Raw genomic sequence first — 27,100 nt, 5'->3', positions numbered from 1 at the left:
ATCCAATACAAATCTGAGGCAAAGACAATTCTTTTATTGAACTTGGCTTTGATGAGTACTGACAAACCCTGCAGACACTAACACAAAGTGGTCGTAAACAAACAGTCCTTGCCAGCAGTCAGGTAAATTCAGAGAAAACACACAAAAATCAAAATATGGACTCAATTTCATATTTTTTTCCAACACTAACAACTGCTTTATACTCCCCTTTGTGCTTTCAGTTCAGTAAAAGTTAGAAAGGACAATACACTGTAAAGTGTGATACCAAATCGTACAGACGATTGTTTTACAAAATACTGTAAGATCAACAGCATTAAATTATTTCCTATTTTGGACTGCCAAGTCCCCTTGGCAATTTTACCTAGGAAAATAGCATGCATCAAGTAGAAAACCAGTATTCTAAATAGTTTATCTGACATTCTTGTATGTATACATAATGAGAATTTTAAAAAATTGTTTTTTTTTCTTTTGTAGCCAAAATTTAGGCATTAAAAATAAGCCACAGTAAACCTACTGGACTTACCCACAAAATGGAGTAAGTTAGGACAGAGAGGACAGATGGAATCCAAGACACAGTGTTCCTTCAGGACCCACGTCACAGGCAGGCATGCGCAGGAGCACGCACGGCACTCGCTGGCAGCCCAGAAGAGACAGGTGACACACAGCGCTATGAAGAGAGGTCCTGCACTCATCACGACAATAAATGTGCCATTTTTGGCCCTAGAACGACTTGCTAAGACATCTTAACATGGCTGGATTACATGGCCCATTTGACTATAAGACCTATCTTTAAAGCTGAAATAAAAGTTGTTAGAAAAATAATTTGACCAATAATGATACTTTAAAAAAAACACACTAAGTTAAAAATATCTGACAACTCAAATCTAATCTTTTCAAACCTCATTTCTGGTTTTGAATTATTTCAGGTATGATGTCGAATGTAGCACACTAAAACCATGCAACTACAAGGTCATCTTGTATGAAGACTTCTTGCTACAAGGAAGAGCTAACAACAGCACAATGTTCGTTGTTTCTGTTTTCCTGACCCAACAGTGACAACTCTTTGTTATAGAGCAGGCACAGCAAGTTCCCCTTCCTTCGCAGCAGGGCCTTCCTGGGTAAGTCTGCCCCCCTGGTCATGTGATTAAGGAAACCAGTCAGCTGGACCCTGTCATCCCAGAGGGCCTTTCTTCCGAAGCCACAGCCCTAACCAGGGAGAGGGGTGACACACCGGGCCCTCAGCTGGGAAGTAGCAACGGGGGCTGGCCCTGCTTTTGGTGAGAAACTGGGGCTCCCGCTTGAGGGAGAGGGAGGCTTTCACTCTAAGAGGCCTGAGATCCCTGAGTGGAGAGCAGGCTGGGGAAGCACTGGGCACCTGAGGCAAAACTGTGTGCCCCCCAAGTTACGACTGCATCTTTAGGTCTGCAATTGGTGGTTGTGCAAACTGGAGAATGAGCCGGGCCAGGGGCTTTCCTGAGGCGACCCCCGACTCCTGAGTCTGCATCTCACCCCGCACTCAGGCTCTGGGATCACGTCAAGGATCAGGCAGCGCTGCTCCAACTTGCCTTTGTTTCTCCAACTAAAGTCTCTGTGCCTTCCACCTTGATTTTTTCTAAATAAAATGAGGACTTTATAAAAATCTCCAAGTGCATGATTCAGCATTTCAGATATAAGGTAACTATGAACAAATAAATACACACAAACGGTCCTGGCAGCTGCTTGCCTGCCTCCCAGCAGGAGCTCGGTCTCCGGGCGTTGTGGCCAGGCCTCTGGAGCACTGTTTTCACTTCAGATGGGAGAGCTGCTCATGTGGACGCCGGCGACAGGCCGCTGGCACAGACACTTACGTATAAAGAGCAGCCAGAGCACGATGACTGGATGAGGGTGCGCCGGGGGGCACTGCTCTCCGATGAGGACACTTTGGGCTGGCTGAGAGGTAGCAACACAGGGAAGGCCACAGGCCATGGGCTCTGCTCTCCTGCCCCCACCAGAAGGCTCATCCCCAGCTGTATTTCGGATTTAGTCATAAGAGTCACCCGATCAGAAACTGCCCATTACCCACAGAACATGGGAACAAAGCCTAGGTGCTTTTTAAATGGAGACTTACACCAAAACCACCAGTAAATCAGCCAAGCAGGCAAACACGAGTACCAAGCTGTGCACAGGCAGACAGCCAATGGAGTCGAACTCCAGGCTGTCACGTGCCAGCAGCATCTGTTAGTGGTGAAGGTCACATGCTCTCAGTTCCCACGCTAGGGGAGTCACCGAGGTTCCCACGAGTGTGGAATCCCGGTGAGCGCTAGCACAAACGGTATTTGTAGTGAAACTTCAACCAAGATGCCCACAGCAGCGTCGTGGCTCACACTCTGACCCTCATATATACAATTTATAAAGCAATAAAAAACACCCCACCTTTTAAAAGTTATAATTTATAGAGTATTCTGTACAAAAGCAGTCTTTACAAAGGGACTCTGCTACTGTTAGAAGAAGTCCATAGCCGTGGGCCTTCTCTTTGGGGTGGCAGTCAGCGGCTTCTTGGTCCCCGGGGGGGTGCTGGCAGGGGAGCTGGTGGGGGTCTTCAGCACTCCGTGGAGGGGCCTCTGCTCAGGGTTGAAGGCTACTCGGGAGGGGCCCGTGGGACTGACTAAGATGCTCTTGTCTGTCTTCTTGAATTCTGCCCGAGGAAAGGGAGCCATGTTAATGGTGCTGCCCAGGAGGCCCTGATGGAGCCAGGGCACTCACTCCAGGGCAGCCCCGCAGAGAACTGGCCCCCGGGGGCTTTTGAGGAAATGAAAGTCACTAGCAAGAATGAATTTACTCTCCAAAGGAAGATGCCCCGAGGCCCCTGTGGTGCTCGGTTCAATAAAGAGCCCCAGGAGGAGCCCTTCTACTGCCTCCCGATCTACAGACTCGACCTGGAGAGATGGAGGGAGATGGGGCTGCCCAGGTCTCTCCTGACAGCTGCTCCTCTGTGTGCGTGTCCGTACATGTGTACATATGGATGTACACACACACACACACACACACACACACACGCGCACACGCACACGCACACGCAGTTACTTGTGCCTAAAGAGAGTCAGGTCTTACACTCATATACTTTAAAAAACATTGGTTTCCTTTGGGAAAAAACCAACACAAATGAATCACACCCATGTTAAAAGCTGAAAGACAAGATGTCCCTCTTTTCCCTGCCTCTTGGATGGGGTGGCTCTGAATTTAGGTAGAGGCGACTACAGCTCACAGACCATTAAATCTCAGGCCAAGACGACTAACATATTCTAGGCAGGTAGGCCATCCACCCATCCACATCACCTCCTACCAGGTAAGCTCCTTCCAGAGACCCCCGAAAACCTGACCCCCACCCCCCATCCCCCTGGCTGCCCCGCTGGGGAGGCGGGGACCAACTCTGCCTCGGGAGGGGTCAGGGCCCTCCTCCCCAGGAGCAGACGGTGACTGCAAGCAAACCCCACACTCACCCGCAGTCATGTTTCTGTTCAACCCGAAGGTGACCTTCTTGGAGCTGGACGGTGCTTTGTTGAGCTGAAGAAAAGCATAATGGGAGTGAGAGGAGCACAAAGAGCTGAGGCTCCTTGTGTGTCTGAGTCCCTGAGCGCTCACAAGTGCCCATCAGCCCACAGGAGCGCTCGGCCTGGAGGCCAGGGCGTGTGTCCGCCTCCGTGGCCTCATCCGGACTGCGCTGCGCACGCCCCAGGTCTGGGTTGCATGAAGCACTTTGGCAGGCACACTCCATAGACCTGGGAGGTGAGCAGTGCCAGCTCCCCTCTACAGTAAACTGCCTCATTGCCAACTCCGCCTCTGCCTTCCGGGGAAGAAAGCAGAGCAAAATTACCATGTTTGAAACTAAGTTACAGAAAAAGTTCAACATTGAAAAATTATAAGGAGCTCCCACTCACTGCATCCTACAATTTAACCCTTAACTTGGAAGCAAAAATGATTAGATTGTATCTACAATGGGACTGGACTTTGGTGGGCAATGTACCCACATCCCCAGCCTCTCAAATTCCTCCCTAAAACCCCATATTTTTGTGTGAATCCCCAGTTCTACCTCAGACTGTTTGGCTTTAACATTATCATTTCATCAGAGGAACTTGGCTTCTATAAGCCCAGAGTCATTTACAAATACCCTGAAAGTATCTTAGGCATAAACATTCACATAGGCAGTGGTCACTCTGCTGGTTCGAGGCTATTTAAACAGCACCTACTGCTTTCTCAAAAAGTCCACCTATTGTGGGTCTCCCCAGCAGGGCCAGCCCAGGCCTGTCTCCACAGCTCCCCCAAGACCTCCATCTCCTGGAGGAAACCCCGGGTGAGCCTCCCGCATACACTGGTCTGCACCCTGTCCCACCTTCTAATGGCACTTGGCAGAGGTGACCCTGTCCTTCATGGCCTCCCACCTGGTTTCCCAGGACAGTGCCCACGTCACCCGACTGGGGACAGCCCTCGTTCCTTCTTCTAGTCTGAGCACCTGCCAGTGTCCTTGGCAGGCCCCTCTGGTCTTCCTCCACCTGATCTGTAAAACCAGGGCTCTTGGGGCCCCCTTCACTACTGGCCTCTGTAGATCTCCCCTATTCCCAGGAGTTCTAAGATGAGGCACCTCGGGTCAATCCCGAGGGTCGGCCCCAGAAGTCCCAGCACAGCCCGCACAGCAGACCTGGGCTCCTGGACCAGGAGCCTGTGCACCGTGGACAGTAGAGGCCAAGCGTCGGCTGAGCACAGCCCCTCTGGTTTGGTCGCAGGGCGCTCACCTGCATAGCAGGAGTCACAGGGGTGGCGGCGCTGCTTTTAGCTTTTCTGAAGAACAGGGGCTTTGGTAAGAAGGGGGTGTCAAACTTCACAAAGTCATTCTCAGTCCTCAGCTTCTTCTTCTTCAAAGGGCTGAAGGCTCCACTGCTCCCCTGTGTGAGGGACGAGAAGAGAGGGAGGTCACACCCAGGGCCACCTGCGCCACACCTACACACAGGAAGTGAAAGTAGGACGGGTGCAGACACCATGGGGAGTGAGGCCACAGGTTGAAGGGTATCTCAATGAGACCTATTTACCAGCTCCGACGCCCCATACCCCACCATTTCCAGAACCAGATTTGCAGACACCTTTTTTGGCTCAGCAGAACACAGACTTCATGAACAGAGTTGCCACTTCACCATGGTAGGGCCAGAGGTTTCCTACCTTTTTTAAAAAATGTTTTTAAAAATGATTTTTTAGAGAGAGAGGGAGAGGGATAGATGGAAACACCAAAGAGAAACATAAATCAGTTGCCTCCCACACACCCAGTACTGGCGATCAGGCCTGCAACCTGGGCATGGTCCCTGACCAGGAATCGAACCAGTGACCTTTTGGTACATGGGTTGATGCTCAACCAACTAAGCCACACTGGCCGGGCCCAGAAGTTTCCTATATTTTCAGCCACAAGAACCATTTACATTTTTCTTCAAACTCAGGGCCCATGTTTTGAAGATTTCTGTCTTTCTGCAGCATAGCCTTTGCTCCTGGGCTACCAGCCTGTGCAGCATATGACTACACTAAATACTACAGGCAACTGTGGCAGAGGCAAGCATTTGGGTATCTAAACATAGAAAGGTACAGTGTAAACGATATAGGGCCCTGTCCAGGGAGGCCCTGTCCATGAAGGGAGCTTGCTGGCCTGGAAGGTGCTATGGGTGAGTCAGTGAGGGAGTGGTGGTGATGTGGAGGCCTAGGACATGACTGCACACCACTGGAGACTTTATAACACAGCACATGCAGGCAACACTAGATTTATAAAACGTATTTCTCTTTCTTCCATAAACTAACCTTAGCTTCTTGTAGGTCCATTTAAGGCAGATAAAGAACATTCACTGGGTGCTTTACAACTGACCACCACCCACAGCAAAGACTCGGCACTGGTTCTGGGACTGCAGGGGTCTGGGAAACCCAATGTGGCCAATGTCACACTGGTGATTTTGGCAAGTCCTTGGTCCTGGGTTAGAAGTGTCTGCTTTTCCTGAGCACCTCTGAGGGGCAGACCCAGGAGTCCTCTCCCATGTACCTTCCCACTCCTGCTGGCAGAGATGTAGAGACACATTGCCCCTTTTGGGAGGAAAACCCCCCGATAACCCTGTGGTTTACTTAGCAACCGTTCTAATCCTCTCAAAGAGAGGGTACAGGGCCATGAAAAACGATGCGAAGGAGGAATCTTCCGATATTTTAGTGAAGAAAGAGCATCAAAGGAATAGTGAGTGATGGAGGAGGCTGCAGAGCCAAGGGAAGGTGACACGGCTCGTCGGGGGAAGGGCTAGGATTAGAGCGACTTCCTGAAGTCCGGGTGAATGTTCTGCTTTCCCCAGCTAAGGCTTCTTACTGACCAGAAACTCCCCTAACGCTCACTGTTAGAAAGGCCTCGATGTCACCCTGCTGCACAGGAGTGAGTGCTAACACAAGTACTGGACAGGGATCAGCAAGCCTGTTTGTGAAGGGCCAGGGGGCAATGCTTTTGGCTTTGAGGGCCACAAGGTGTCTGCCACTACGACTCATCTCTGCAGCCGAGAGAAAGCGGCGGGGAGTGTGCACGATCAGGCGTGGCTGTGCGCCAATGAAGTTATGTTTGCCGACCACGGAATGCACGCTATGTCCGCAGTGAGGGTGTGAATAGTGGGACCAGAGCCTGGTTTTCATTCATATATGGGTCTAGAGATCCAAGCGGAAAGAAAGTCTTTTCATTAAAAAGAAAGCATGGGCCCCAGCCGACTTGGCTCAGTGGATAGAGCATCAGCCTGCCGACTCAAGGGTCCCAGGTTCGAATCCGGCCAAGGGCACATGCCTGGGTTGCAGGCTCAATCCCCAGGAAGCAGCCGATCAATGATTCTCTCTCATCATTGATGTTTCTATCTCTCACTCCTTCTCCCTTCCTCTCTGAAATCAATAAAGAAATATATTAAAAAAAAGAAAAAAAAAAAAAGAAAGCATGGGCACAGGATTGGTCTTGAGTTGAAGAAAAATAAGACCAGCATTATTTGATGGAGGCACTTGTCTGCCTGGGCCATGGACCATTCTCCCAGCTTGATGTGGCCCTTCTGTAGCCCCTCAGAGTGAGCAGCATGGTGGGGGTAGGGATGGGGGCAGGGTGAGGAGTGGGGGAGAAGGAAGGGGGTGGTGACGGTCTCAGACATGGAAACCGTCACGTTTCTTCACTGTTGGTAAAGGGAAGTATGAACCATGACAGCTGCTCAGTCCAGAGGCCTGACCTGTCCTCCCACCCCCCACCGCAAACTGAAGCCGAGGCAGGGCCCCTGACCTTTCAGCAGGAGCCTTGGCCACCCTGCCTGGAACCCAGGTGCCTTACCAGAGCTTGGACGAGCTTGAGTTCGGATTCCAGTCCTCTGCTGTGTTCAACCAAGTTCAACATCTCTCTCATTTTCTTCCTCTTTTTGAAGATGGCAGTTTTTTGAGTGGACGGGCTGTAGAGGTCCAGACGGCTGGGCTCCCCCTTCTTTTTCTTCAGTCTCCCACCGGGGGGCAGTGTGGCTGGGCAATCCCCTCCGTCTGCTGGGCCTTCCTCCTGGGGCGGGGGCCAGGCCAGCGTGGGCGGGCTGCCGTTGGCCAGGGGAGCCCTGAGTTTCCGCTTCCTCTTCAGGGCCGGGGCTCCACTGGCTGGGGAAGCGTGGGGGACAGGCACCAGAGCGTAACCACTGTCGGGGCCACCTGGACACAAGTCCTCCAGAGGCGACGCTGTGGACTCGGAGACGAGTCCCTGGAACCGGGGGCTCCTCTTCCTTAGTCGTTTTCTCCTGCTGTGCATGGGAGGATGCACGAGGGGGTGCTCCGAGCTGCTCTGCCCCTGGGGGCTGGGCGAAACCCCTGCCCCTAGCTCAATCCCACCCAGCTGGGCTCTTTCTGGACCTGCCTCTGGCTCACTGTCCCCGTTCTGTTCTGGGGGAACGGCTTTGACCCCTGACCCTAAGTGTTCAGATTGAAGGTGGTTCTTCTTCTTTTTCCTTTTCCTCTTGTGAACACCAGCTTTACTCTCCTCTTCCTCAGCAAGAAAGAACCTGTTTCCTAGAAAGACACATAAACCAATAAACAGGTGCCCCAACGTCAAGCAGACAGCAGGTCTTGCAGGGGGTTCTGGGGTCGAGTGAGTGGCTGACAGAACTCCTGTGGGGATGTCTTACCGTCAGAAAGGCTCGGATCCTCGGCGCACGTGAGCTCCATGAGCTCTCTGCTTTGGTCCCATTTCCTCCCTTTCCCAGCTGTGATTAGAAACCTTGCTAATGCCTTTTCAATATAAATGGAGTGGAAATATATTAAGATTTCTACTGATTTTCAGGCCAAAGGTAAAAGCCACAAACCCAGGGTGGTAATAAGACAAACGAGCCACAGGGCAGTGTTTCCTTCTCCTCAGATGCTACCAGAAGTGGGAATGTGGGGGTCCCAGAAAAATCAAATACTCAGAAGCAGTATTTACTTTTCAGCCATAAGAGCAGAAGCGTCTGCTCTGTAACCATTTCTCAGGACAGTGGCTCAGAGGTTCTCCACTGGGTCCACAGTCCGAGGGCAGCCCACCCCTCCTTCTCAGGCCTTGCTGGTCCCAAGCCTTATGCCTCACCTTCACCTTTTCCCACGTCGGTTTTCTCTAAAAGTTTATTTCCTTTTTTCTTATGCCTTCCTTGACTGAGCGTTTGGTCATCTTCATCAGCAGAAATGTCCTCAGCAAAACCGAGGTGAGACATACTGCCTGCTGGACACCAAAGTCACATGTAGTCAGTTTTCTGAGGCCCTCACAGCTGTCCCAGGGGCCTGAGAGCCATGCCTCCTCATCACTGTTCCTCACTACTTCTCCACCCAAACCTCAAAGCTGCTAACACAGGGACTTGCGGCTCTCAACTTTGTGGCTTTCCCACTCAAGGCAAGGGACTATAAATCTTGGGCGACATCATCTCCAGATATGCCAACCAGGTCTGGACACCCTAGTTCTAAGCACCTCAGGGGCCCAAGGGATGGGGGCAGTGGGCCATCGATTTGCTCAAATGTCACCAAGTATAGACAGCAGCTTCCCCCAGGGGACAACTGATCTTACTTACAGTCACAAAAGGGACCCTGAGAAATTGACTGTTCTTAAAAAAGGTCCAACTGAAAACTACATGGACCAATAAAAACCCTTCTTGTTCAAATGCCCCCCTCCCCATAGATACAGCTTTGTGTCTGGCCCAGCGTGGTTCCTGGGATGGGAGAGTGGGTGGCGAGATAAAAAAAAGAAAAAGCCCCACACGGTGGTTCTTCTAAGGGCTTCTCTCCGCTGAGCAGCAAGTGGTGTAACTGACGATCTTTCAAAGATAAAGGCTACTCCTCTTTCTTAAGTTTTCAATCTTGCTTTTTTACTATTTGGCCTAAATGTGCTCAGTGAGGTCCACATTTAGGTAAGAACATCAGTTCTAATGCTCTGCCTTCCTCACCTTCAGAGAGATCCTGGAATCTGAAAAGGAAAACAACAAAAGTTCATAAAGAAATCCCTTCTTTCTGTCTTCTATAAACATATGCACGCACTTTAAGAAACATGTGATATTTAGAATTCACATTCTTTTTCCTCTAGAAGGGGAGGGGGAAAGGCGGTGTGACGCAAAGGCCAAAAACGAAGGACAAGATCACCCTCAGTTAACTTTGTTTCTTAGTCGCTAAAGGCTGACACAGCTTAGATTCTCTGCCTCTACCCAGCTCCCCTCTGTTTATTTACCATGTGGAGAAATGAAAGTAGTGCTTAGTCTGTAAGATTTTGGTGCAATAGAATACAAAGGAAGTGGGCAGAGCAGGGGGGGAGGTGACAGGACGTCTGAATCCAGATCTGTGTCTGGCAGCTACAACCCTGGGCCAGGCGGTGACTTCCCTGTGCCCGAGTCAACCATGCGTCGGAGGAGGGAATTACAGAAGGCAGCTTATGGGGCTTTACCACATAACGTGAAGTAATCTAAGTGCTCAGAACAGTGCCTGCTCACATGGAGTGTGATCAAACTCAGCTGTTGTATGTCATCAATCACAATAGGCCACAGGGCTCTGCAGTGAATACTGGTACAGTCATAACAACATCAACGACTACAGCATAACCACACCAGGGGTGGGGGGAGGGGTAAAAAGCTACACCCCTACCCAGCTCAGTATCGCACCAACTGGTAACACGTCAGCAGTACACTCACATTGCAATTTCTCAACCTAATTTTAGATATTATCAATAGATTTATTTTTATAATTTTTTAATACACACCAAGGATATTTTCCCCATTGATTTTTTTTGAGAGAGTGGAAGGGAGGGGGAGAGACAGGGATAGTGAGCTAGAGAGAGAAAGATAGATATGAGAGACACACACATGGATTGGTTGTCTCCAGCACACAGCCCCAGTCAGGCCGGGATTAAACCTGCAACCCAGGAACGTGCCCTTGACAGGGAATTGAAACCTTCGGTGCGTGGGCCGATGCTCCAACCCTGTGGTCAGCAAACTGCGGCTCGCGAGCCACATGCGGCTCTTTGGCCCCTTGAGTGTGGCTCTTCCACAAAATACCACGGCCTGGGTATTTTGAAGAAGTGTCGTTAGAAGAAGTTTAAGTTTAAAAAACTTGGCTCTCAAAAGAAATTTCAATCATTGTACTGTTGATATTTGGCTCTGTTGACTAATGTGTTTGCCGACCACTGCTCTAACCAGTCAGGGCAGACTTCTTTTTACATCGTATGAAACAGCTGAGTGTGGCTGCATTTGCAGAATGGGACACGAGGTGTGTGTGTGTGTGTGTGTGTGTGTGTGTGAGAGAGAGTGGTAGGCAGGTGACTGTCATCATTAGACATTGCAGTTTATAAGTGCATATATATGCTAAAAATAAAAAACGTAAGCATGTTGACAGCATGTCCTATACCATGAGATAAATGGAAGGGCTGGACTTGAACATGAATGAGAATGAAGGGACACCTTCTCATCCCACCACTTACTTCTTGATTAGCTTGCAGAGACGTTTCCTGTTGAAGGGAGGGATGTTTTTCCTGTTGGTTATTTCCAGGAGTCGGTCCGCAACAGCTTTATAATCAAACTATGTGAGAAGAAAAACGAACATAAACCTGCAGTAACCTGGAAATGCACCTCCTAGTGACAGAGCAGCCACAGCTGGGACTCTGGAAGCACTCACAGAGGCCGTCAGAACAAGCACGTGCTAAGACTGGGCAACCTAAGACTTAAGCAAGATCTCTGTGGTAAAATATACCACATACAATTTACTTGGGTGTGCTTCCTTGTAATGTGATTTACACAGATTTTCAATTTGCACTTGGTAACATAGTAAACTTTATTTAAAAGTATTATTAAGCCCTAGCCAGTTTGGCTCAGTGGATAGGGTCCAAGGTTCGATTCCGGTCAAGGGCATGTACCACGTACCTCTCTGTCTCTCCCCCTCCATTTCACTCTCTCTAAAAATCAATGGAAAAATATTCTCAGGTGAGGATTAACCAAAAATAAAAATAAAAAGTATCGCTGAGCTGACTTTGCTGTATGGAACAGATCTTAGCAAAATTCCATCATATTTGGATTTGTCTGCAATAAACTCATTATATGGAAGGTGACATTAGTGACTGAAGGGATGGAAAGGACTTTACACATTCGGCCTTAGAGTTTAATTAGCTCTGACCCTAATTCCCAATTAGCCAGGCCACTCCACAGTAAATCTATCTTCTAAAAAAAGCAACAACTGCCACCAACCTGGAGAGGTGGCCCAGTGTCCTCCATGTTTCCGCCACCATCTGTCTCACCTTCATCACTGTTTCCTTCCTTTCTGGAGTGACATTTGCCCAGTGCTATCAAAACACAGCCAAAGACAAAATTCTTCAATTACACAGCAATGACTACTCCTGAAGGAGCCACTGTCTAATTAGATGTTTCTTAGTGAAAAAAACACACACAAAAACAAAACAAACAAACAAACAAAAAACTTCCTTAAAGAGAAAAACCCTGCAAATACATTTATAATTTCCCAAAGATGTGTTGGGTTTTCAGCCCCTGGACATGAAAAAATACCCGGGAGCAATCACAAATTCTGTCTTTTAAATCGATTACAGACAAGCCTCCCTGGCCTTCAATGCTGTTCAGCACACATGGTCTCCCCCTCCAGACAGCGCAGGGGACGGGAAGCTGCTGGGTCAGGGGCTCAGGCACCGTGTGACTGGCTGTGGAAGGAGTGTGGATTCAGGAGCCTATCCCTAATTTCAGGTAGGTTTGGGCTGCAGGGAAAAAAATCTGTATAGTAGTATACTAACTTCATGGGGCTGCTACAGGAAGCACAAGTTAATATATAAATGCAAATTTTAAATTTAATAAATATTTCAAAAAGCACTAAAGCCCATGAGAAAGCAGATAAAAATTACTAATGAAAACTCCACTCTTCAAACTAGCACTGTTTCTGGATTCCCAGGAGCTCATTAGTGGTGTGACCTCAGGGCTCAGGCAAAGACAGAGCAGGTGCTGGTGCTCCTGGAGAGAGACGTCTCTAAGTTTAGATAGAAACGTGGGGAGCAGGGGGACCCAGAGGCAACTGCCATGACCACATAAAATTTATTCAGGCTTTTTAATTAACCCATCACCTATGTGGAATTTAAAATTAAAATGTTTCTTCTTTTTCTTTTCTTTTTTTTGTTAAAAAATAATACATGACCAATGTAAAAAATCAGACAAAAGTATAAAACAAACAGAAGTCACTCACAACTCTGCCATGTGGGGCTATTAATATTAACATTTTGATATATATCCTCCCTGATTATTTAAGGCACATGTACATGTAAAACAAATCACGTTCCTCCCACATAGAGTTTTATGTCCTGCTTTCAAAAACATGATTCAATTTCCTCTGGTCACTGTTGTACAAAACTCTGCATTTCAAAATGGCTTCGTAGCATTTCAAAACTGTAGGGATGCCCACTACGCACTACAGCTGTGCACCCCCGGAGTTCTGATGGGCCACAACTTTAATGCACATTGTCTACATGACTGCACGGATATAAAACAGTGGTTAAGAACAGTATCAACCCACAGTGGGCATTTAACCATCCCCAAAAAAAGAACTCTGAAGGAATCCAAGATCAGAAGGCTATAGAAACAAGTGTGCGATCACAATGAACACGCACATCAGGCCTCCTCTCAAGGACCCTCTACAGATCCCAGTCCACATTAGGGTGTTGAAATACAACTGAAAAGCCAAAACAACAAAAACAAACAAAACCCATCGCAACACCAACAATGACAAACACTTGAAGAATGGCCCGCCATCCTGGGAGATAAGAACTGGGTGGGAGGCACAGGGTCTTCCCCAGAGGACCCCTGAACAATGGGGTTTGGAATATGCATCTGCTTCCTTTCTCAGGTGGTTATTCAAGCCAAAGCCATTTTTGATAAATTCTAGGCTGTAGTCAGTGAGATCCCAACAAATGCATGAAAGAGTGCTTAAGGACACTCTCTTACCTGTCTTCTTTTTACTGAATGTTTTTCTCCATGTCACCTCACTTTCGGCTATCTCTTCTTCAGGGAGGTCACTGTCACCCACTGTAGTTTTCTGTTCTTCCATCGTCTCTTCAGGTACAAAAGGAGACTGATCTACAATGACTTCAAAAACACCCCTAGCTATAGTCTGCACCAGTGTATGGCTGAGGGGGAAGCACAGCAAAGAGGATGTGATTAAAACCAACGGTCTGGAACTCGTTATCTGAAGAGGACAGAGGGATGAGAAGTAGGGGTCACTGCACCCCCAATTTCAGCCTACCCAGGACCCGGTGTGACCACCCAGCTGCTCAGCAAGCACATGTATTCCTAACTACACTGCTGTGCTAACCAATGGTGGCTGTAAGGAGCCAGTCCAAGGCTCTATGCCAGAGCAGTGGGACCAGCAGCAGACTGAACTCTGGGTGGGGGAGTGTGTGATACTTGGAATGATTGGGGTCAAAGAGCAAAGCTAGAAGAGCCGAATAATGACTCAAAGCTTCAAACATCTTACCAATGGGAATTAAGCATTTGGCTGTTATTAGCTTTGGACAACCATCCCAGGTACCTTGTATCATGCTAAACAACACAAAACAACACAAAACAACCCACCTCCCCCAATTAAGCACTAATTGAAGCAATAAAAACAAACATGTGAATCACTTACTCCTTAGTCTTGGCAGCAATTTTGCAGAATGGATCAATAAACTTGAGATTCTGATCTGCTAAAAGCTGTAATTTAGAAATAGGAAAAAAAGAAATAAAATAAGGGAAAAAAGAACCTTTTCTCCTTCCTGACAAGTCCTTGAAAAAGGTATCACTTGTTTTTTTCACACAGATTGAATCAGACTGAGCGACACTTATCTCACAATGCCCAACGCACTGGGCATGAATCACCCAGTGCCCAGAGCCAGGCCGAAGGCCACAGCTGTCCTCCAGCCGCTCGGGCATCTCAGCACAGTGACCCCCCAGCGCCGCTCCACACTTCCTCCTCTGTGGGGCAGCTCTGCATCTCAGGCAGAGAATGACATGAGGGATTACTTTTTTAATACAACATTTACACTTTCTTTAATTAAAAACAAACACCTGTTCACTGCAGAACACTTGTGCAAGAAAAAGTAAAAATTGTTCACAATCCCAAATTCAGATGGTCACCGACACGCTAAAGAATGTTTCCCCTCCAGTCCTTTGCCTATTCCTATATGAATGCACACTTACACAAGTCAGACCCTTTGCACAGCTTGGTCTACTGCCTTTCTTTCCCACCTTTTAAAAACTCAGTATTCTGAGCATTTCCTCATGTTATCAAATTCTTTACTGGACCATGTAGGTGCTTTCAAATGCTTCCTAAGTTAGATTCCATGCACGTCCTTAGCGCAGGAATCCTGCCCACATGTCTCATTAGCTGCTTAGGACACATTCTTAGATGGGGAAGGAATGTGTCAGAAGCCAGGTTGAACTGATTCACGCTCTGTCACTGGCAACGCAGAGGGCCACCAACAGCATTGCACTCCAGCTCATAGGAGGATCTGAAGAAGAGCGAAGCCCTGCTCAGGTAGCTGTGGTCTCATCACATTGCTGGCAGACGTCGGATTGTTTCTTACCTCTTTCCCTCCCACTTTGGATAGTTCATCCAGATAAATATCAATGAAGTGGAATTTCACCCCATTTGGAGACTGACTCTCAGGGTGCAAGACTTCCTTCATCAAGACATCGAGGAAAAGCTTGATTTGGCTGAAGAAAACAACACATACGGGTCTATTAACTATAGTGTGCCAACCCCTCCCCCCAGCCCCAACCCTGGGAATATGCAACATTTAGTCTCATGCTACACTGCACAAGCCATGCGAGACTGAGCAAGTTTTACAAGGAAAAAAGTAACTACTGAAATCAGTATAAAAAGCTGACTGTCTTATGTACTCAACTCTTTCATATTCCTCCGCTGGGTTTTAAGTTCTTTATGTGAAAGGGAGTTTTGCCTCTCATAGCACAGATGTGGCAATTCATACTTGGTGATTAACTGAAAGGCTTGAAAAACAAACTATTACCTTAAAAGATTTCAGGCCACCAAATGCTAACCCAAATAGTTTACCAACCTTTCTTCCCAGCCATTCTGCTTCAGAACTTCAAAGGACTCCCTCAGGACCAGACGGATCAGCTAAAGACAGACAACTTGTATTACAAAAGGAAGTAAGAAGGATTGATCAGCTTTGTAGAATGAGGCTAATGACACGGGTGTAGCCTGGATCCCCAAATGAGAAAATATCCACAATAATCACGTTTAACTTTAGATCATAAAATGCAAACTGGTCCCTAACAGCTGAAAGGGACAAAAGAGAGAGGTCTCTGAGTACAGGTTCAAAGACTGTCTAACGTTCACAATGCCTGCCATCTCAGCAAGCCTAGAACTCACTTTGCTTCACAATCAAACCTTCCCAGTGTTTTTAAGATGCTGAATGTTCCCTCCCTCTCATGAGCCTTTGCAGTAACTGGAACGAAGGCCGGCTGATCTCACCATGTAGTACTTGTCCAGGCGCAGCCTGTCGATCCCCTTCCACTCTCGGTTCATGGTTTGCCAAAAGGTCTGAATGAACAGGTGCTCTGCAGTGAACACAAGGCTCTGAATGCTTGGTTTCAGGTTAACACATTACCATAGAGCACAAATGTAATGAAAAGAAACAAATGGGATTATTCATTATTTACTTTTCTCAAGAATTGTGGGCAGCTAGAAAATTTGGTCAATCATTAAATATGCTCAATAATTTCTTTTACATTTAAGCAAAAGCACATTATAGTAACAGGAAACCTGGTAATATCTTAATGCCTAACTAGAATGCTCTCTGAAGCATTTTTCTTTTTTTTTCTTTTTTTAAATATTTTTTATTGATTTCAGAGAGGAAGGAAGAGGTATAGAGAGATAGGAAACATCAATGATGAGAATCATTGACCGCCTGCCTCTTGCAAGCCCCCCATTGGGGATCAAGCCCACAGCCTGGGCATGTGCCCTTGACCGAATTGAACCTGGGACCTTTCAGTTCGCAGGCCAACACTCTATCCACTGAGCCAAACCAGCTAGGGCTGAAGCATTTTTCTTTATCGCCTGAAAACCAAGTTCTAAATCTAAAGATTTTCTGAGCCACGTCTACTGGTCTTTCCAACCCATCTACACTTAAGAATCCAAAGCCAGTAATTTTGATGGACACTTGGACTCATGCAGAAACTCAGCTTTCTGTTTCATGCTCAGTGTCAGCTGGGTGAGCTATAACAAAACATTCGATTTTTCTCTTGAACCACAAAACTAGCATTTTGTCAAAAAAATTTTTTTATTCACTTCTTTTTGCACAAATCTTTCTTGATACTTGAAGACCTATATCATATTCCATGTGTAGAATTTTGTTCATTACACGTCAGTTGGGGCTCTGCTCAAGTTCAGACAACCTCTGAGGGCTACGAAGGCTATTGGATGGTTTTGTTCTCAGGAAGGGTGAGCAGAAAAAAATCATTCTGCAGTCTCATTTGTCCTCTGGAAGTAATCAGAGCCTGAGTGTCCCAGAAGTAATGTCTCTCCCGTATATCCTTTTTGGTAAAGGGGGTTGCTTTACAGTTTATTACCAGTGACAACCTTAATGGCTCTAGTTTTGGGGATAAACCTGACATCCAGAGGGTACTGTACACACTGACATATGCATGGATAGCTTCTAGGAGTGTTACAGTAACTCAGAATTTGAAGATTCTGGAGGATTATTTAAGGTATATTTTTTTGAAATCTTTGAGATATCCAATATGATATTCTACAAGGTACTCCTTCACCCTCTTTCAGAGTCAATATCTATGTTTATCATAGTTTCTTCCCATGGGAAGAGTTTGTCGCCTGACATCTACACACTGATACGCCAGGTTCACATTAAATTAGGCCACTGGGAAACGGAAGCTTGGAAGGAAGGAGAAGGAACAATATGGATTAGATATCATAGGCAAGTTACCAAATCTGAAAAGCAAGGATGTTTTGAAAGGCATGAAAACATCAGGACTTACGAGCCTCAGAGTTGTTAACAGCATGGATGAGCTGGGAAATCGTGTTTGCTAGCTCCTCCTGCAAAGGCGGGTTGGGGAGAAACACTGGGGTTATTATATGGCAACACTGTGAGATGACAGCACCATGGCTGGCACCTCCTTCTGTACCTGCTTGGGTGGGTGGGTGGGTGAGAATCTGTACCTCTGTTTTCAATGTCACTTCCACTAAGAAGTCTGCATGTGGGTATCTATGCAAAATCTTCAATTTCAATGGACTACTATGCCAATTTCATATGCCTCTGAGATTTGTTTAAGCTGTCTGCTTTAAAAAGTATCTCTAGTTATCTGTTCAAATGACCTACAGAAGAAATAAATTAGCTGTCAATTCCTGGCTTAAAAGATACATTAAAACTTAAATTGAGATTTCTATCCTAATCCCCCAGTAATGGAAACACAGATGCCCCAGGTCTCTCACTCTAGAAAACTCAGTGAGTGGAATTAGAAACCCTCTCCCTGGCTGGCTCAGACAGGCGGCAGCGGCAGAGTGGAGGGAAGCACCTTAGGCTCTGTCCTGGGCAAAGGTGCCTTTGGGAACACAAGTTCTTCTCAGAGGCAGCAAGCTTGTTTGTAGGGAATTTGGTTGTTTGGGTCTAAGGGGAGTGTCAACAAAAGAATTCTATTTATGAGTTACGTAAAAGATAGATTCTCATAAATATTATCTGCACTTCCTCCGGCCTCACGTCTCCCTCACCCATTTCTAATGAATTCCCCAAAAGTGATGTTCGTATTCCATTTCCTTCCCTCCACTAAAGCTGCTAGCTGTTACTTTTGAATGTAATTTAAAAATATTTTGCCTTGCTATCCTACTCAAAATATGTTCAGGGTAGTAAAAGCAATAATCAGAGTGAGTTACCACATGGCTCGGAGGAGAAAAGGCAGAGTTGTGCCTTAAAAACCTAGACAAGTAAAATCCACCCATGATGGTTACAGGGTTTTGAATGGCATTTCAAGGCTTCTCTCTTCACTTTGCTTTCACACATCACAACTAAACTCTTTAAACAGTGAAGCTGTTTTTCTAAACAGTGTGGTGGGGGTGCCCACTGTGCTTGGCAGACGGGCCCCGATGCACACACACACCTGTGACAAGTCCCCGCCGACTTGAGTGTGGGGCATCAGAAGGGGCCGCTAGTGGCTCTGCGAAGACCCTGACCCCAGGGAGGTGGCTGCCCAGGCCTTTGCACCACTTAAACTGTGGCAGAGGGCGGCATGGAGCCGGGGCTGCTCACAGGTTCTTCGACTAGTGCCATGACATTTTTTACCACAAATAAGAGAAAAAACAAAAACTTTAAGGTAAACCCTACCATGGGACTATGAAACTGGCAGGGAAATGACAAACCTTTAATTTACGTGTATTCTTTATTATCTGAAAACATAATTAACCTCAATGCTTGGACACTGCATCCTTTTCTATATGACAAGAGGTGACAGGGAATCCTTGAAGCAATGCTTCTCAGTTTGTCTGGCACATTAGGGGAGTGATACAACAAGTCTCTCTTAACCTCTATGCCAAAGACCCAGTAATGTGACAAAGGGAAGTGCATGTTACCTGCAGAAGGGGTTCGTCCTGCACCCACATGCAATAGAAGAGCCCTTTCCATATTTTTAGAAGTTCTTCTTGACTGAAACCTCCTAGAGGGTAAAACAACACAAAATCTTGTTTCAGAGTCCTCACATTGCTTTTCCTCAAGTTCAGGACTGCCACATAAACAGTGAGAATAACACCACATAGATTTTCATCTACAAAGGGCTTGCACATATTTCCTCATTGTTATAAAACAAGCACATATAAAGCTGGCAGTTTTATCAGCTATGGGGCAGGTGGTAGTGATGGTGTGTCCTCATTGCCTGAGTAATGTGAGGAAGCAAATGGAATCACAACAAAAAATTAACTAATGGGGTGCTTATTTATAAAATGAGCTCCCCTAAATGCCCCTCTGCTGAAACTAGCATCTCCCCTGCACTCCATCATTTTCATTTGTCTTGCAAAGTGAAAATGCAAATCCTACAAAAGATGCAAGGATTTGTTTAAGTCCCACACAACTGGCCCCAGGGAAATTGGCAAAGCTTAGGGATATTTTTGCTAAGATGATCCTTTTAAGATCACACTTGCTGTACCCTGATATAACCCCCTCCCAGTTACGGTTTTCATTTACTGGGCAATTTTAGTCTTGTTTTAAGTGGCACCTTGGTTAGCCTTGTTCTCATTACATAAGTCCTCCACCTGTACCACCTATGATCAAACCACAAGACACACACAGTCTTCTATCTGCTGGGCCATGGAGGAATTGCTGAGTGACATAAGGAATTATAAAATTAGGAAAATGGGCACTCTTGGAGTTTCCAAGCCTGTGGAGAATAAACCAAATCCTCAAGTCTCAATGCATCTTACAAATGGTCTTTACTAATGTTCCACTAGGAGGTACTAGGAAGAGTCTTTTGGAGGAGCAAACTATGATCAACTAGGTAAATGTAAAGAAGTATATATTTGGAATCAATGTGATCTCAATATTCCAAAAGATAATTAAAAGTGACAAACATCCTTTTGATGGACTGAAGTTTAATTAGTCCATACAAAGTGAGCTTGATACCTTTATGGGTATTGATTTCCAAGTTACTAAAGACTTTTCTTATATCAACAATTTTATTATAGTCTATTTTGATTCTTTGTTATGTTCTCACTTAAAATATACCAGAAACCATAGTAAAATTAGCTTATTGAAGTGCATTTCCTTTAGAGGTTGGGCAGTGACAAGTCAATTGGTTTTCCTCTCCTCTTGTTACAAACAAGCCACATCTGGGGATCTGCCTATAGGGAATACAACATGATTGTGTGACTGACCAATTCCACAGAATTGAGCCAACCGCAGTCCTGATTGTAGTAACTTTGCTTATATTCATTCATGTTAAAACTAATGAACGAGTGGTTCTGGGCAAAGATCACCAATGGCTGCTAAAACATTAGATTAAAAATTACTGAGCAACTTTAAGATGGATAAATCAGAACAACAACACCCAAACCCACTGGTCCATCTCAACTTGCAAATTGCGAACATTAGCAACTATTCATTCGATGCCAGATGTGATGCAAGAACATAGCACCACCTGCTAAATAATCTCACAAAAACAAAAAAAGCTGCTATGGTAGTTCAGAATGAGTCACCAAAGACCTGCCTCTGTGGTATGTGGATTGTCATGAGCTGAAGGCAACCTAGACCCTGCAGACTCAAGGGCAACTCTTCACTCTTCCTTAGGGAATTTAAATTAAGGGCCTTGCTCATAAGACATCACCAGAAGTAACTTTTTTGACCTATCTATAGGGCAGGGCAAACTACTAATTACTGGACATCTGCTCTTATCATCCTGCAATGACACCCTCCTCCACTCTGTAGCCCCAGGTGCCTTACCTCATCCTTAGCTCAGAATGTCACATATCCCTCATTTTAACTTTGTCTCTCTCCCTCTCCTGTATGTGGGGTCTAACTCTCTGATATATGGGGTTCCCATATGTACATATGTAATAAAATTTGGTTATTTTCTTACTTGTCTCATGTAGACTTAACTATTAGACAAGCAGGAAGAACATTGAAAGGAGAGGAGTTTCCTCCTGCACACTAACCTCCATCTCATCAGGTCTAACTATTAATGCCAGTTTGCAAGAAATGCACAGGACAGAGAAACATGCCAAGTGAGACCATGGGACAGAGACAGCAAAACCCTAAATGTGGGAAACTCCTCAGGACAAGTGACCCAGTTCCTCCAACAAATAAATTGCAAGGAAAAACAAGATGGATAAAAACTGTTAGAATTTAAGTCTTAGCAGACATATCAACCAAAAGCAATGGGTGGGTCTTGTTTGAAATATGTCATAAAAATTCTTATGAACTGATGGGGAGGACTCCACAGCTTGATTTCATATTAATTTTTTTTTTTTTTACAAGGGTGTGATAATGGTACTGTGGTTGTTACAAGAGTCCCTATCTTTTAGAGATATATACTGAATGAGTATCTGGAAATGAAATGAAGTCTGGGAACTGCTTAAGGACTTAGTGGGGAAGGAGGGAGTGGGCAGATCAGACAAACTGGCCAGGTACTGATAAATGCCTGAACTATTCCTTAATAAAAAGAAAGAAAAAACAAACCCCAAGCTACAGGGTATTACCAGTGTTATTGGGGGCTCTTGTTCTTTCTTGTTTAGAAAACTCTTCATAATGCAATCAGAAATGCATAAACACCGATGAACAGGACTTAAATGACACTGATTTCTGCATGAGGCTTGGTGCTGGGCACTTACACCCTTTCCCCATCCAGGGCTGTTTACTATTTAGGCAGGGCCTATGGAAGGAGATAGTGGTCTGGGTTGGACTTACCCATATGGAGGCAAATCAGTGAGTTGAGCTTATGCCAGCCAAATCAGCATGAATTTCCTTGGCCACAGGGCTTGTTCAAGAATGGACCCCCCACAGATAAAGATCCCCTCACTCAGGCTTTAGGAAAATCTCCAGTTCTCTCCCAGTACACTTGAAGAGAAGACACAGTTTGGACCTGCGCTCAGCCGGCTTGCCACATGAAGGGGAGCCTGTCTGAGAATGAAACCAATCTGGGGGTAGCAGAATTTGCAACAGAGAAAAACTGGGTTCTGGTGCCTTTAGTTGAGCTCTGCATGAAGCTGTTAATGGTACTGTGGTTGTTACAAAGAGTCCCTGTCTTTTAGAGATATATACTGAGTTCCTTAAAACTAGGGTGGCTTGGATGTTTTGTCCAATTGCAATTGAGAGTCCTAACCAATAAGAACACATTTTCATGGGAAAAAATTTCTTATCTATATCAAGTTACACAATCAAAAGTGCTTTGATCACTGCGACCCAAACCCCAGTCTCCTCCCAGGGGATTATTGTTATCTGCTGATATGTATCTTTCCTATGTATTTACTTACATGTGATACAGAAATGCACAGTTGTGTGACCTAAATAGCATCACGTGTTCTATATATTCTGTATTCTGGCCCTTTTCACTTAAAAATAGCACAGTGTATATCTCCAGATGGCTCTTCAAGTGCAATACAATGTCTAACTCTTTAAGTGATAATTTGTCTCAGTGGACAACCCATACCTGTAATGGGTGAAGGTAAAAGATGATATGCCAGATGCTTCTGTAATTGAAAACAGATTTCGACAAAGTAACTGTGATTAGCAGATCCTAGACAGTGGGCAGGAAAGGGAACTGGACATGAAAGCGAATTTTGACTGTTTCATCCTATGCAAAGAAACAGAGTACAGTGGAAACAAACCCTTGGCCAGGTCTCAACTTGCTCTTTACTACCAGCAGTGCAATGCTACAGAACTGTTGCTAATGCCTGTTTCCTTGCCTATAATATACGTAATGTTTATGGTTCAGGCCAAAATTTAGAGAAAGTATCAGAAGCACTTTGTAAGAGCAAAGCACTGTTCAATTTGTGGGTACTAAGATTGTCTCACATTCTCTACCCATAGGCTGTTGAAGCTCTTCTGTTTAAAATATGTATTTTCAATATAAGTATCAAGACCACTTGTTTTCACCCAAGAATTTAGCTGCTAAAAACAAGGTACCAATGTTTGAAGCATTTAAAGCAAAACAGAGAAATATTCATTATTTAATTTCTTTCAAAACTCTGAAGGTGAAGTGCATATTCAAAGCAGTTTCCTTTCACAACTGCTTCTTGACCTGCGTTTTCTTCCGGGGGTTAAGTCTCTTAAACTTAAAACAACTAAGTTTCTGACAACAATATAGGCTTAGTTCATTCCAATCAACTGAGGGGAAGTGAAAATGAGACGTGGATGTAGGAAATACCAAGCTTTGAAATAAGAAAATCCAACAGCCTCTCTCACCATGAATGAGCCGTTTCAGGTGGGGGTGAAGTGTTATACTCGAACCCACACCTGTGTCAGAACAGGCACTGCTCCTAATCATTACCATACTGGGTTGAGAGAGCCCTACCCCCAACATTTTTAGTATGAAAAAACACTTATTTCACCCAGTACTGCCACAAATCTAACACCCACCAACTGTAACATGTACTGTTATGTGCCACAAAAAGAAAAAAATAATGCAAATTGAAGTTGAAGAACTGATAGAGCCCTGGGCCAATATTTAGTTGCTTTAAGCGGTACAGACTTCTAATTTGTTTTTAAAATCACAAAGCTATGTGCCTGGTTGGCACGGCTCAGTGGTGGAGCATTGACCTATGAACCAGGAGGTCATAGTTCAATTCTGGGTCGGGGCATATGCCCAGGTTGCGGGCTCAATCCCCAGTGTGGGGCGTACAGAAGGCAGCCGATCAATGATTCTCTCATCATTGATGTTTCTATCTCTCTCTACCTCTCCCTTCCTCTCTGAAATAAATAAAAATATATTAAACATATCTGAGAATTCAAAAAATATTTGTATTAGAAAAAAAAAAAGTAAAATCTCAGGTTTTCTTTACTATGCCCAAGATAAGACACAAAAAAATTTCAGCCTGTCAATGAGATTCAAATGTCAGGCCCAGTTATTTCCAAACTTGTGCTTCTATTTTGATGGAGTACAGCTGTGGCAGAGACCATGTTTATTTTGTCCCATCATCACTTCTATGACATTCACTCTGCACTTAGTTTTCTGAAGGGCCACTATTCTCTTGCAATGTGGATATAGCGTTGAACAAGAGGTACCAGACAAGTAACTCTAGGTCTGATGGGTGCTAACCAGACAACACCCTGGGGCACTGGTTGGTGTAAAACCACTGGCCTCATGCCCCTGCCTCAGCATCTCAGATCCTGAACCTGCTCACCAAAGGGGTTTGAGGAACAGGTTCTTTCTGGCTGCCTCAGCCCCATATGCATCGCATCTGGCCTTTCTTCTGTTCTTGTACACAGCCAGGCCCTTGTACGCCTGGATGTGCTCCCACTCCAGCTAAGAAAACAGATGGAAGCTTACAGTGTTTGAGGTAAGAGTGACACATTAACAGATAATTAAGAATCAATGTAGCCAAGTACGACAATAGAGACAAACTGGATATTTCAGAATCCTAGAGAGGGGGTGAGATGATAAGAAAAGTGATACTGAATACCGGGAGTGGATCAAGAGTGGGAATCTTTTCAGCGTGCACAAGAGCAGCAAAGGCAGAGAGGTGAGAAACAGGACAGCTTAAACCAGAACCCAGGAATGGTTTGCTGTTAGAGCAGGAAGCAGTCATGTAAGGGATTAGGTGGAAAGAAAAGGGGAGGAGAGATCATTTGCAGACCTGGAATTCCAGGAAGGTGGTGAGGAGATCAGAGCTGAAGATGACTCTGAGCTGGTTTATGGAAAATGGGTTCAAGGGGGGCACAAGAGGCGTCAAGGAAATCAGTTAGGAAATAAGCCAGTACAGAAGCCCAGATGAGACAAAGAAGATAGGGGCCAGAAAAGAGTAATTCAGGAGATGAAACAGGTATGAGTGAAGGATACTGGATGTGGGGGTGGGGGTGGGGGCTGGAGAGGACGAGGAAGAGAGAAGTCCAGGACAATACCATAAACCCAGCTCGAGTCTGAGTGGACGGTGGGAACAAAATTAGAACAGGTGGCAGATGGGCAGCAGAAAACAGATTTTGGGGGGAAGAAAATGAGTCACTTTTAGGCATTCTGAATCCGAGGTTTCTGTGGGACGTCCAGGTGGAGATGCCCAGTTAGTGGGGCACAGCTGAGCTGAAAGTAGCAAAGGTCTTGGCTAGACGTTTAGATTTAAGAGCCTTCAATATATCTGGGATACCGAAGTCTGTCAGGGAGATCCTAACACAATTGAAATTGAGAATTTTGGTCTTCATTCCTCTTTCTAGCAGACGTCCTATAATATTATAGTTCCTTTTTTCTGGGTGTCCTTTTTTAAGTAAATACACTGACAATGTCAGTATAGGGGGGAGGTAATACCTATTGTTTCAAGTAGGCTCTCACCAGACTAGTAAATAAAGCAAGCTTGATCTTGGTGCAATAGAAAACCTCCATTTCGTATGGTAGTTCACACCTCTGGGAGCATAAGGATCTACAGAACATATCTTGCATCAGGAAAACGAAATCCTTCAATAGCACCCACTGCATTTAAAATCCAACAACCCCCAATGTGACCCAGCCTCACCCTCCCTGACTTCCTGGTCTCTCCCAGCATTTCTTGGGCATGCTCCGCTCTTCCTCCCGCCTCTGTCCAGCTCTGTTCAACATCGCCCCGGAGTGGCCTCCCAGGACCAGCCCAGGATCTCCATTTCCGTTACTCCACTATACAGGCTCTGCTCTCGTGATCTCCCCGCCCCAGCTTTACGAGCACAAGTTCCTCCAGGGTAGGACTGGCTTCTCTCCCGTCACCCCAGCTCCTAAAAGCACTGGTGTGATGATGGCATGATTCAGTGAAGCGCCCAGCAGGAGGAATCAGGCTGAGCCTAGCAGGTACGGGCTCGGTGAGGGACAGATTGGGTCTATGTTCTGTTTCCTCACTCACTAGGACTTCCAGCAGACTCCCCAAGCCCTGCTGGCCTCTCTCCCTCAAATGTAAAACTAGGCTAGACCCACGGTGCGCGCACACAGAAGCACGCGGCCAGAGCCGGGGCGGAGCTCGGCGCCGTCCTGCCGCCATGTGGCGCGGCTGACCCGCCGGGCGCCCACCTGTCTCCCTCTGCGTCTTCACGCTGATGTACTGGCGCAGCTTCTTCACCGCCCGGTCCCGGATGCCCTTCTCGTGGGACGCCAGCCGCTGGGCGAACTGGATCTCGGCCGGCTGCATGGCGGGGGCCCTCCAACCCGCCGGAGCATCCCCGGCCGCAACCCGCCGCCCCTCAGCCTTCCGCCGCTGCCAAGCGACTGCCGCCGCGCCGCTTTGGCCGCAACTGCGCAGAACGCGGCGGCGGCGGCGGCGCGCGCGGGATGATGGCGTCACAAAGGCGCCGCCGCCGGCCCGCGCAGCGCGTTCTGGGAGCGAGCGCCGCAGGCCTGGGCATCTGGCGAGACAAGCCAGTGATGGTTGGCTTCGCGCCTTCGCTGTGTTTCGGTCGATAGAGCTCCAGGCCGTTGACGGAGAGGTTAGCCAGGGCTGGATCGTGGCCAGGAAGAGTCGGATGGCCAGTTGTAAAAGGCCTAGAATCTTTAAGTCCATTCACAAAAAAAACTCATTTGGTTGGTAGCTGTCCTACAAAACACACGGAACCGAGTTTTTAATTGTATTATTCTTGTACCGCCTCGGCAGGTGGAGACTGGGAAGAAGGGCCGTTCTTCGCTTTCTTGGTGGGATGTTGGGCACAGCCCCATTGAGAGGCCTCTATGGCCAGGCGTAGGCAGCGCCCTTCCAGCGTCTCCCCGTGTCTTGGTCCTGGTGTAGGGGCAGGTCCCAGTGCGGGCGCAGGTGCCTGAATGGCAGCAGGGCAGGGCCCAGGGCAGGTGATGGCAGGTGCTGGGGCGGAGGGCAGGTCCCTGTGCGGAGGTTGGTCCTGGGGCAGGGAAAGGGCAAGTGTAGGCAGAGACAGGGATCTGGAGTGTCCTCGTGAGACCGCCCT

General features: G+C 46.5%; 2 protein-coding genes across 3 annotated transcripts in view; one reads left to right on the top strand and one right to left on the bottom strand.

Annotated features, from left to right (window-relative positions):
• Window positions 1-26,427, bottom strand: RRP1B (ribosomal RNA processing 1B). Of its 2 annotated transcripts, none has more exons than XM_079765775.1 (16): window positions 26,217-26,427; window positions 19,120-19,202; window positions 17,535-17,592; window positions 16,015-16,100; window positions 15,596-15,657; window positions 15,104-15,233; window positions 14,167-14,231; window positions 13,485-13,666; window positions 11,733-11,827; window positions 10,973-11,070; window positions 9,453-9,472; window positions 8,606-8,737; window positions 7,343-8,055; window positions 4,770-4,919; window positions 3,480-3,543; window positions 1-2,674 (listed from the first exon to the last, which is right to left on the bottom strand). In XM_079765775.1, the coding sequence occupies exons 1-16, from the start codon at window positions 26,332-26,334 to the stop codon at window positions 2,481-2,483; spliced, it is 2,250 nt and encodes a 749-aa protein (XP_079621901.1). In that variant the 5' UTR covers window positions 26,335-26,427; the 3' UTR covers window positions 1-2,480. The 2 variants fall into 2 exon arrangements, with proteins under 2 accessions (XP_079621901.1, XP_079621902.1); XM_079765776.1 differs by having other exon boundaries at window positions 8,606-8,734.
• HSF2BP (heat shock transcription factor 2 binding protein) overlaps window positions 19,210-27,100 on the top strand; it is a gene marked incomplete at both ends in the record, with an annotated part of 80,340 nt that continues 72,449 nt past the window's right edge. Inside the window, one exon of the mRNA XM_079765791.1 lies at window positions 19,210-26,000. The remainder of the gene's footprint in view (window positions 26,001-27,100) is intronic.

This window comes from Cnephaeus nilssonii, assembly GCF_951640355.1.
Source record: "Cnephaeus nilssonii genome assembly, chromosome: 3".
Taxonomy (NCBI): Eukaryota; Metazoa; Chordata; class Mammalia; order Chiroptera; family Vespertilionidae; genus Cnephaeus; species Cnephaeus nilssonii.
Note: the sequence above shows the minus strand (reverse complement) of the source record. Positions and strands in the feature narration are given on the sequence as shown.

What these genes read in the sequence shown, in the direction of transcription:
- RRP1B (XM_079765775.1), bottom strand. Translation starts at nt 26,334, where the DNA reads ATGCAGCCGGCCGAGATCCAGTTCGCCCAGCGGCTGGCGTCCCACGAG. An exon ending in ACACTGGGCCACCTCTCCAG is followed by an intron (nt 11,071 to 11,732) that starts GTTGGTGGCAGT and finishes CTTCTCACATAG; the next exon opens with TTTGATTATAAAGCTGTTGC. An exon ending in CTGTGACTCCTGCTATGCAG is followed by an intron (nt 3,544 to 4,769) that starts GTGAGCGCCCTG and finishes GCTTTTCTTCAG; the next exon opens with CTCAACAAAGCACCGTCCAG.